General features: G+C 31.8%; 1 protein-coding gene across 3 annotated transcripts in view; it reads left to right on the top strand.

The window, feature by feature from the left end:
- The window catches only part of LOC111051204 (gelsolin), a 36,383-nt gene extending 24,454 nt beyond the window's left edge, over positions 1-11,929 (top strand). For all 3 annotated transcript variants that reach the window (XM_039432859.1, XM_039432860.1, XM_039432861.1), the window contains exons 2-11: positions 498-683; positions 3,700-3,774; positions 4,424-4,498; positions 5,933-6,056; positions 7,323-7,438; positions 8,012-8,189; positions 9,167-9,288; positions 9,984-10,082; positions 10,567-10,704; positions 11,553-11,929. In XM_039432859.1, coding sequence (XP_039288793.1) covers positions 498-683; positions 3,700-3,774; positions 4,424-4,498; positions 5,933-6,056; positions 7,323-7,438; positions 8,012-8,189; positions 9,167-9,288; positions 9,984-10,082; positions 10,567-10,704; positions 11,553-11,663 — 1,224 coding nt within the window. In that variant the 3' untranslated portion in view covers positions 11,664-11,929. The remainder of the gene's footprint in view (positions 1-497; positions 684-3,699; positions 3,775-4,423; positions 4,499-5,932; positions 6,057-7,322; positions 7,439-8,011; positions 8,190-9,166; positions 9,289-9,983; positions 10,083-10,566; positions 10,705-11,552) is intronic.
- The last annotated feature ends 110 nt before the right edge of the window (positions 11,930-12,039 follow it).

Genomic DNA, 12,039 nt, shown 5'->3' on the forward strand with positions numbered 1-12,039 from the left:
TGAAAAACATTGAAACTTGAGCTGGCTTTTAGATCGTCATCCGACACTATTTTAGATTAAACTCCAGGTACGATCATGAGTGAACTTCAAGTAAATTTTATTATCAATGCTTATCTCTCCTCTTATCTTATAGTGTTCTCTTTCTCTTCAAATGACTCCTCTATATGATAGATGAGACTCAATATCAACAAAAACTCCTGTCCAATTTTCCTGTTTTTCATTTACTTATTTAGGTTACTCTGTTCACAGTAATATTGTTACTTAATATGCCGTATTTATTGAGTGTGTCTCTTTCTGAGTCACCAGTCACAAGCTACAATGTTTATCACTTCAGCAAGGAAGTGGTCTCCAATTATTTGCGATGAGTGCTCAGTACTGTACTGTGAAATGCCATTCATTTTTATCAGCATCATACTCTACCTGTACAACAACCTTATCATTGAACTTCACCTGCCGCAATAACAGGAAAACACACTGCAATAATTTCTGTTGAACAGATGATGCGTTCGTTGCCAACCGGCGCATGCGCACTGCTGGTTGTGGTGGTTGTTGCGCTATCAGCTGGAATCGAGGCGGCAGTCACGAAATCCTCGTCGGCTGCTGCGGTACCGTCTGTCAAAGTCATGCATCCCGCCTTCAAAAATGCCGGCACCAAGGAGGGTCTCGAGATCTGGAGAATCGAGGTGGGTGCTCTTTTTGCTCTTCTCTCTTCTTTGAAAAATGTTCTAAAAATAACTCAGACCACTCAAACTGTTGCCCTCTGCTTTTTCATTTAAATCGGCAAAGAATGAGGAAACTTCTACTGAAATAGTTTTTCATGAATTATGATAACTGTATGTTCTCAGAAGAAGTACCTATTTATGATGAAAATATAATCCACTTATTCCTGTATTGTATTATTTTTGACATCTGCAGTTTAATCTAAACTGGCAACAAATGAGGATAAACTACTCCTGAATCCTGAATTCATTGCGTAATGTTTGAGGAAATACAGTAAGTTTATATTATGATAAATGCATTTACACCTTATGGCGGCTTACTCGTGGCTAGCACACCATGGTTTTGCTGGCAATCGTATATAGATACGATTTTTATGTACGGTACACAAAACTGTAGGCCTACTTATTTTCATTTAGGCTGTATATGAGAAAATTGAGCTCTTTTTTCTCTAGGTACTTTTTTGCTTGATACCTAATAGTATACTACATTTTTATTATGTACTGTATGTATAGCAAATTAATGTCATTTGATTCTTTTCTGATATATGAGACGATGGGAATTCACCTAGGATTAATTCCTTCAATTAGGTCTATCATTACTATTTGTTCCTTTTTCAATGTACCACCTACTCAATTATTGTATTTTGTTTCATATAAATTTTCTTAGGCGAATTGTATTGTAGGCTATTTGATTTCAAGGATATGTTTAGTATTGCAAATTAGGATAGATACATATTTCATTCTTCTTATGTTTACAAATAAATACACGTTAATCAATACGGTACCGTATCTTGTTATATTTATGTTAAGCTCTGATATTTCTTCTTGGGAAACACCCCCTAATTTTATTAACATTAAGATGAATTCTCTTTCAATTGTCATGATACTAGGCCTATTGTTATCAGGTATTGAGATTCTTGTCTTTCTAATGTACCGTATTCATATTGAGACCAAGTAAAAACACACTTCCTTTATTTTTAAATTGTCAAATCAATTCGACTTTTTATATAGGGTATAGTAGAGTATGATATTTTCAAACAATATAGGTAAAGATACTAATCAAAAACCCTGACATACAGATACATATCAACATAATATAGCTGAGCCTATACAGTATATTAAATACAGCATAATAATTCTATTCTCAACATTGAAATATACAGAATTCTATAGAAACATCGGAATAAAAATACCTTCATTATCATAGAAAAAATCAATGCCAAATGTTCAAAGTCATAATGAGCAAAGCTACTTCGCTTTCCATTTAAGCAATAAGAAGTGGTGTTAGGAGTAGAAGAGTCAAAAAATTTTAATGAAGATATTCATGACTTCATTGTCATGACTTATAATCATCATGACAAGTACGATAAATAGTTGATTTCATGACATAATTTTATTATCAGTAATGTCACTGGGGGAGATAAAGCTTAGATCACCATTTACAGTACTTCCTTTAAATAAAAACTCTGTGGGTTTCTTCGTTTCTATCTAGGACGACTAAACTTGACTATTATTTGAGTCAAGTCATTACGGAATGTATATATATCATACGGAATATAATATCATACAAATAGAGTTTGAATAGTATCTACAAGTATATCTACTATAGTAACTATCTCGTACTTGATGCAACTCGACAATTCCCTAATTTAATTAAGATTAAAGATAACTTCTCTTTTCAAAAGTAGAAACAATTATATGTCAAACAACAATGAGTCGTATCTCTAGAAACCATAATATCATGTTTTGCTTAACTTGACACTATTTTATTCATAAGAGATGTTGATAAGCACAGGAGTTTAATTCAGTGAAGTGCTTATCGATCTGAAGCTCACTCTATTTTTTCTGTCAGTGCTGTCTGAAATTGCTGTAGGGACCTTGAAACGGACACAGTTCATGAGCACTATTAAATCGATCTCCACACAAATGTGGCTTACTGCACTATTTTTGTACAAACACCCAATATGGTAGTAGGGTGGACTACATTATTTTATGTTTATCCAAGAGATATCTGGAATAGTGTTTGTATTAGAACACTGGAGTAAAATCTTGAAAGCTGTTACAGAAAAATAATATTAAAGACGTTATCTGAATCAAAGAAGAGTTCGAGATATCTTATCATAGAATAATACAGCATGTTTATCTTTTTGAAAACTAATATTTAACAAATTAATGTAATCAGTACCGTGTATTTGTTATTTGAAGACTAATTCTATATCCAACAACATCATCTACATTCTCCGCTCCAAAATCAAGTTCCAAATATTTGTTTCCGTTAAAATATCATTTTTAATAGGATTTAATGATAATTAGAAAGCTCAACTACCAATCATTAATAAATTATAATAATGTGTGTTTAGAAAAATTCATGAAAATACTCGACTAGCTAAAGATAAATAACAAGGAAATAATCAATTTTACTACACGGTATTGAGAAAGATAGAAAGGGAACACAATGTTGTGTTGTAAAAATGCATGGCTGAGTGAGTAGGCCTAAATGAATAATGTATCAGTAGGCATTACTATAACTACTCATGTTGCAATCGTAGTAATTACTCTCTGCATTCTATACTCCCTGAGTAATTGTGATGATACAGTTCTATAATTTATTCTTGACAGATCATCACTCATTTTTTCAAACCGTCGGCTTTTTTTGCTTGAAGAGTGAATCACCCAATTCCATTATAAGCTAGCAAGGTCAACCTACTTATTCAACTTGCTTTCCTTGTTCTCTGCTGCTTATCCATTTCCTCCATAATTTATTCAGGTGTTTTTATTTTTGTCACATAGGTTACCAATTGAAACGCAAATAGCTCCATAGTGAGCTTATAATAGTTCAATTAAATAACAATGTCCATAACATTACCTATTATTGTTACACTGTCATTCATCAATTATACAGATTCGTTGGATCGATACGGTAAGTACACTTTATCAACTGGTGAAACAAGTCCAAATAATATTGTATTATTTCTTTCAGAACTTTGAACCTGTGAAATGGCCCCAGAAGGATTTCGGAAAATTCTTCAGAGGTGACTCCTATATTGTTCTCAAGGTAATTTGTTCTTGATTTCTTATCTAATCGTTATCAATACCTAATTAATCTTGATTGTGTTCCAATATGAAATTCATTTGTTTTACAAATGTTTATTGTGTTGTATAGTTTTCCTCTAAAAATATTAGTCTACTATTCAGATTGACAAAAATGAAAAAACTTATTCGATTTCCTTAAAATTCAAATCATTATCATACTGTATTTTTCTATTCAAACCACTTCCTTATCCTCTACTAAAATTTTCCAACGATTAACAATAAGTTATCATTTTTGACCTACTTCCTACACCTCTATGTATGATTTCACACCAGATATTTCCACACCTTTAAGGATATCAACTTCCTCCTATTTCATTGATTTTTGTTATTTATTATACAAATTTGAGAATAGAATAGTTTTGGGCCAAGCCCGTTGTTTTTTCCCAATCATATCTATATGATTTGTAATTGTATCCACAAATAAATAGAGTTTTTTTAAATAATCAAATACCTTACAGTCTATGCTATATTGATTTAAAATTGATAATATGAAAGTAAAGAAAAATTTTCAAAATTTACATAGGTTATAACTTTTTAGATATATGTTTATGGAGTTTTATTCTATAAATGAATTTTAGCGAGATATCTAATGCTCTTATTTGCATTTTCAGACTGTTGCAAATGACAAGAAGAAAGGAACATTCTCATGGGACATTCATTACTGGCTTGGAGACCGTTCATCACAGGTGAATTGATTTTTTCCAAGAGCTACCATAATTTATTGCTTATAAGCGATTTATTGAGCTCAATGAGTTTATAATAATGAATATTTTTGAAAAAACGCACATTTTCAAAGTTATGAATAGAAGCGATTACACCAGGCAGATGACTTGAAGAATTCAGATTTCATATCATACTTATAACGGAAGAATATCATAACGCAAGAAGGAAATTGATCTGCAATACCGGTACATAAATATTGGAAAAATTCGAGAGAGATTTCGTTACATAAAAATTAGAGTTTGTCTTTGAAACATGAAAAATTCATCATTACCGTAGCTCAAGTAGAAAGTATGAATTTAATCGTTATCCATTTTATTGAATTCAAAAGAATGATGGGGCCAGGCTCAAACAATTTTTGGGTTTAATTTTAAAATAGCGACTCATGATTTTTTGTGAGGGTGTCTTATTTGTGTGGAGGGGGACTAGTAATAGATTTGGAATATTCAGGGTGTTGCGTCATTGGGGCTTTTCTAAGGGTGGGGAGGGCTTTTCGGATAGTTAAAAATGATAAATTCATAATTTTGAAGACTTAATCAATAACTTATAATATTTATAAAATAGAATTATAGTCCCTTTAAAATTGATAAAATATAAAAATCAAGAATACAAATTCTAACGTACCGTAACTCAGATCGAAGGGCTTTGTTCTCTTCAACCTCCTTGTGAGTTCAGTGTTGTCTAGTAGTTGAATGACTTCGGTGTTGTCGTGTTGAGAATGATATTGTATGAATCAATGTATAAATAAATAAATTATGTATTTTGGATGATAGAAATCTATTTGAAAAGTTTGTTTGGATTCGAGCTGAAGGATGGGATTAATGAATTGAGTTACGTTACAATTTGTATTCTTGTTTTTTAATATTTTATCAATTTTAAAAGGTACTATAATTCTATTTTATAAATACAAGAAAGTAGCCCTGAATTCATACAATTTAAAAAACTTATAATATATTTATATTCCGTTCAAACATGTTAAGCAAGATATCATATTCAACTGTTACTCTTACTACCAATCACTTTATTTTTATCATCAGAAAACTCTAATCAATTTTCTCAATGAACAGAAAAGTTCTTAGAAATTCATTATAGCGGTATGTACCAGAAATGAAAAGATGTAGTTTTCCACCACATAATGCTTTGTGTATTTCGAGGGTACCTATTTTTCCGGGTCAAAAATCAGTATTTTTGATCTAATTTTTCCTGACAATGTCAATGACCTTGCATTTTTTTATACTCAAATCTCGGATTAACTTACTCTCGGTAATTTCTACGACCCCATGTCACACACTTAGTAGTGTTGTGTTCTAATTTCTCACACAGTTCTGATTTCTCTAAAAACAAATCTAGTGAATATACTTCATAGATTTAATTTCTTTTCTCGAAATTGTAATTTTCAGGATGAACAAGGATCTGCAGCAATTCTAGCCGTTGAACTTGATGATGGTCTCGGTGGAGGTCCAGTCCAACACAGAGAAATTGAAAATCATGAATCACAACAGTTCCTCTCCTACTTCCCCTCAGGTATTTAACTTGTCAAGCTGTCATCATTGCAATTAACTATCATTACCCTCAATTTAAATGTGTTTTGACTGCTGCACTTCAAATTACGTTGACTGTACAAAAGCCGAGTGCAAGCCTACATTCTTCTATGAAATTACACATATTTCGGAGATCATGAAAGAATCAAACATTCGTATACTATGATCAATTAATTTCTCCAATTAATCTCTTTGTTGTTAACCATATTTACCATAACTCATTTCAAAACCCATTTCATTTTGCAATAACTTGTTATAACAAGTTATTGCAAAATGCTATTACTGGTACCTACCCACACCTACCTATAAATTATCAAATGTGATATTTTGCATTGATCATATTTTCTTTTATTGAAAGAATTGTCCACTGTGTAAAATATTTAATTGGCCTCTTATAGTAATAAATCAATTTTCTCTTCATCATCATCATCATCATCATCATCATCATCCACGGCTCTACAATCCAAAACGGATCTTGGCCTCCTCCAGCAATCGCCTCCATTCTACTCTGTCCATGGCAGCTCGTCTCCAATTTCTTACACCAAGCCTCCTTGCATCTTCAGTGACTGAGTCCATCCATCTCAGTCTTGGTCGACCAGGGCGTCTTCTTCCTTCCATTTTTTTTTTCATATCAAATTATTTTCTCAAATTAACTTTATTTTCTCTTCATATCAATATTATTATTATTATTACTATTCAATTGAAAGTAATATGTCATTCTGCGATTTTGTTTGAAAATACAAGAATTTTTTTCACATTTTTAATCAATAATTATTATCCCAAATATCCAATAAAAGAACTAAGAGTGTCTGGTGGATAAAGGGTTAAAACGTCGACTCCACCGACAACGGTGTGGTACCGGGTTCGATTCTCAGTCTGAGCACAGTTTTTGGACAGTTTCATTCTTAAAACTTCCCTATGCTGTCAGTTCTTTGGTCAATATTTGCAATATTAGAAGTCCTTAGTTCTATTTATATAGCTTATTCATCGGATATTTAGCATAATTATTATACAGTAATAATATTCCATCAGTCTTGGTTAACTGCAATTTCTAATAAAATCTTCCATTTTTAATTAATTTGCATATTACGTGCACTTTTTTTTCATTATCAATAAAAACACTGATTTTCACCACACTGAAAATCTGTTCATTTGTCGAAGACCTTTTTCCATGAATGTTTTTATTCCATCATGTGAGAGTAAATTTATCGCAATGTAATAGATGATGATGTATTAACTTTGTTTGCAGGAGTGAGGTATGAAGCTGGCGGTGTTGCTAGTGGCTTCAACCATGTCGACACTAATGCTGCTGGAGAGAAGAAATTGTTCCAAGTCAAGGGAAAACGAAACGTCAGAGTCAGACAGGTAATTAAATCACAGACTTAAGTAGAATTGTGCAGGTGAAATATATATAAAACTAGGTAATTATCATGCACGAATATATCAAGCGGTTGATATGAAGTTGAATATACTACCTACCACTGTAAATCAGTAAAATACTGCATATAGCCTATTCGATTGAGAAATGGTGTATTGATTTTTGATTCCTATAACGATAAGGTATTTTCAATATCGTATATTGATATTGATTGATTGATCGTGAAACTTTGATCATGATTTTGCGAGAAAGAAAATCTTGTCTGAAATGATTAATGAACTGATGATGTTTATACATGAGTAAAAGCCCTATATACTACCTACAAAGTAGTAAAGTATATTTCCATTTATTCATATTCAATATTAACATTGCTTTAGATTGTAGCCTGTTCAACAGTAAACGAGATGAATCTTGAACATACCAACATTATTTTCACCATTGTTATAACTCAATCTTCACCTGAAATAACATCTTGATCATTAACATTACCTTTAGTAATACCGTACGTATATTTTTAATTTTACTCCCAGTTATTGATTGATTTTTGTGTGTTTGTGAAGGTGCATCTTGATGTGAAATCCATGAACAAGGGTGATTGCTTCATTCTGGACAGTGGCCATGAGATTTATGTTTATGTTGGACCGAATTCTGCTGGATCAGAAAAGGTGAAAGCCATCAACGCTGCAAACATGATTAGAGACCAGGATCATAATGGCCGAGCTCATGTCACTGTTCTAGGTCAGTTCCATAACATTTATTAATAATGGAACGTAAATATATTTGGCCTATAATGTTTAATGAAATGTCGTATAATGAAGATATGAAATAATAATTTTTGCTACCTATTGTGCTTCATAATTTAAAATTCAACATACAACGAATAATGTATCCTATCATAATCTTGAATAAATAATTGATCTTAGATGCCGTAATAATATAACTTAATCATCAATTCTCAGGCCTACTGCTATTCAACTGCCACAAGTCCCATATCTGAAAAAATCCAGGAGCTCCGCCCCATCTATGCAAAGTTCGATTTTGGATTCTCAATTATAAGGCTTCAGATACAATTTAAACAAAAAATTATTCAAAATAAGAATTTCCATTAAAAGCATTGAAGCGATTATTCGAAGAAAAATTGAGAGCGGGCCACATTCCAATAATCAGATAACTTACCGTACCGTTTGATTTAAGTTTTGAAAAAATATATTTAGAATTATTTTAGATAGGAATTTTTTGATATCGAGGTATATAACCCGTTTTTAGTGTGCAAGTCGTCATTTTAATCTAATATATTATATAACCTTTAGTGTATGAAGTGTATGAAAAGAAAATGTAGCATATTTTATGTCACCAATCATGATGACAGTACTGTATATCCATATTATTACTGTTTTTGAAATTATTGTCAATAACTGAAATGCTCTAGATTTTCTGGCGCATTGTATTTTTCACTCTCTTGGAAGGTAGGAGGTGGTTTGAATGGGTGACTATTTAGATTATTATGATTGTTTCGGATGAAATAGTTTGAGTTCTACTGGATAGGCAAGTTTTATAACCTTTTGGTCGATAGAAGATAAAATATTAGTAGCAAGTGATGTTCATTGTAGTACCTAGATTGTATTTTTTAATCTTGCATCACATTTTCTTCATACAGATTATGAAGTAATACTATTTTCAAATCTTAATACTAATAAAATTGTTGTTTTTATCAGATGGTTCAAGTACTGCTGATGAATTGGCCAAATTCTTCGAAGTTTTGGGATCTGGATCAGCCAACGCCGTGCCTGAACAATCTGCTGGTGGAGACGATCAAGAATTCGAGAAGAAACAAGATGTGAGTTTTTAAGACGAATCTCAAATAAAATTGATAAAAATGCTCTAAACAATGATAATTATAATAATATTGAGTGACCTGGCTGGCTCAGGTCTGACGTCTGAGTTTTCTATTCATCTAAATAACAAGCTATATTCGAAAGACTCATTTTGCAGTACCGGTAGCTTATTTTATCTTATTAGATGGGTGGTTTCAATATTTGACGTACCGGTATTATAATAATGTATTATTGAGCATGAAATGTAACTATGCTCACATATTTTAATTCTGAATTTTACAAGTTTCTTTGCCAATATCAATAAAGAATAAAGATTTAACTAGAGAGAAAGAATAGTAGACTGTAAATAGTTTTTAATACGGTATTTCAAGTATAGTAGTAGTAGGCCTAATCTACCGGTAATGCAAGTTATTACTATCACAAGATTCTCCAACTACAAGAGAAAAATTGGTGTGTTGACAAATTTGTTGAGAGATAATATTTTCTTATTCTATACGAAAGACTATTTATCTTCCCATCATATTCTCTGGAGAAGCATTATATTTGTAGATAAAATATATTATCATCTCCTAACAGGAATAATAAGCTTGTGAAATTCTGCTCTGTTTTTTGGATGAGTTTTCATTCAAAAATCTGGATTCATTTTTTTCATCTGTTGGAGTTGGAGATTATTTTTAATTTTTCTATATTTTTTCAGGCCACAGTTGCTCTCTACAAGGTTACCGATGAAGGTGGCTCTCTGAAATCGGAGAAAATTGCTGAAAAGCCTCTCAAACAAGATATGCTGAAAACTGATGTAAGTTAGATAATAAATTCCATATTTTCAAAGTGCACCCATTGGGAAATAATCCTATTGCAGTCAATAATGATTCAAGATCATATTGTGATAATAGACAATATACTGACCATATTCACTAGTGGCTATAAACAATAGTCGCCTGTTGTCTCCAGTAATAAAAATTATTATTATTATATTCAAGATGTATAAGATTTGATATAAATTACATACTTGGAGGAGTTTCCGACCAATCAGAAAGTGTTCTAAATGAGAACTAAAATCGACGACGTTTACCTATATGTAATTATTATTGATTTCATAACTTTGGTACAACAAACTTATACCTCATGTAGGCCTACAGTATATTTTGAATGTGAATGAATGAATTTTATTCGGCAAAGACGAAATACAATACATTTTTCAAATTATTCAGATAAAAATTCAGTAAGTATTGTTAATTGCAAAAATATTTCCAAGTACTATTCATCATGTTTTTGTCTAGGACTGCTTCATTTTGGATACAGTAACATCTGGTATTTACGTTTGGATTGGAAAGAAAGGAACAACTCAGGAGAAGGTTGAAGCCCTAAAGAAAGCTCAACTATTTTTAGCTGACAACAAATACCCTTCATGGACCAAGGTTAGTCAAAATAATCATCTAGAAAGTATTATAATTATTTAATTATTTTTAAATATATATTAATAAGAACTGTATACAGGTAATATTTCCAATACCGTCTGCACATTTGGAATAACCCGCACTATACACTCCTGCGATGCGATGCAGACCTCTTCAGCCAACACTTCTTACCCTTTATAGACCTCTCCTTTCTTTCGCACTACGAAGGAAGTTGGCGGAATCTGCATTGCATTGCGGGAGTGTATAACGCGGTTATTTCAAATGTGCGGACGGTATTGGAAATATTATACAGTTTTTACCACTTACCAGTTTTATGCTACAGTCAATTCATTGGCAATCAGAAAATCATCAGAAATATGAAAGAAAATTATTATTATTAATTACATATATAGATGTAATTATTGTATATAGCTTATCATTGATATGTGATATCTTCAGGTACTGATTTTTTTTTGTTTTATGGACAGATATGCATCATTGATTTATCTCTGATTTATTTATTAATTTGTGAATACATTTTCTTTTTCAGAAAATGCCAATTAATAGTTCTAATAAACAATATTCTTTCAACTCCTCTTGTCAAACTTCAAAATAAACAAACAAGGACTCACAAGAGCACTTTCAACAGGACTTTTTAAATTTTTGAAATACGAAACTCAAACGTAATATATTTTTTACCCACAGATTTATAATGATCTTCAAAAACCATTCATGAGCTCCTCATCTCCTGTAGTCCATGTCCATACATAGACTTATTCTTTTCTTCGTAGATACAATGACATTTAGGCTACAGATTTACATTTTTTTATTTTATGAAATACGGTTAAATTTTTCAATGAATTTTGCAGGTAACGAGGGTAGTAGAAGGAGCCGAACCCTCTGCTTTCAGACAGTACTTCAGTACTTGGCAGGAGCGCTCCCCAAGCCCCACCAGGAGGGGAAGCCCTGGTAAAAACTGAACCCAAACTGAACTTCCAAAGTCACTTATCATGCTTCAGCACAAACTATGTGAAATGGGAGCACTAATTATAGAATAAAAAAAATCATTATGAGTAACCAAAATCAAATCAACGCTTTATCACAATTGTGATAAAAACTATCGAAATACTTATTTTTGCACAACTTCACTATGCTGTATTTTATTTGCTTCCAGACTATATTGAATGCCTTATATTCGATAGCTCTATTGAATGAATTATATTCATATACAAATTTTTATCACTGATTGGTTCTGGGAATTTATTTATTCTTCCTCCGATACTACATGCCATCCTATCCTGATAATGTATCCTAAAATCTGTAATCGGGTTCAGAAATGTGAATTTATTATAAATT

Source organism: Nilaparvata lugens, chromosome 7, assembly GCF_014356525.2.
Source record: "Nilaparvata lugens isolate BPH chromosome 7, ASM1435652v1, whole genome shotgun sequence".
NCBI lineage: Eukaryota > Metazoa > Arthropoda > Insecta > Hemiptera > Delphacidae > Nilaparvata > Nilaparvata lugens.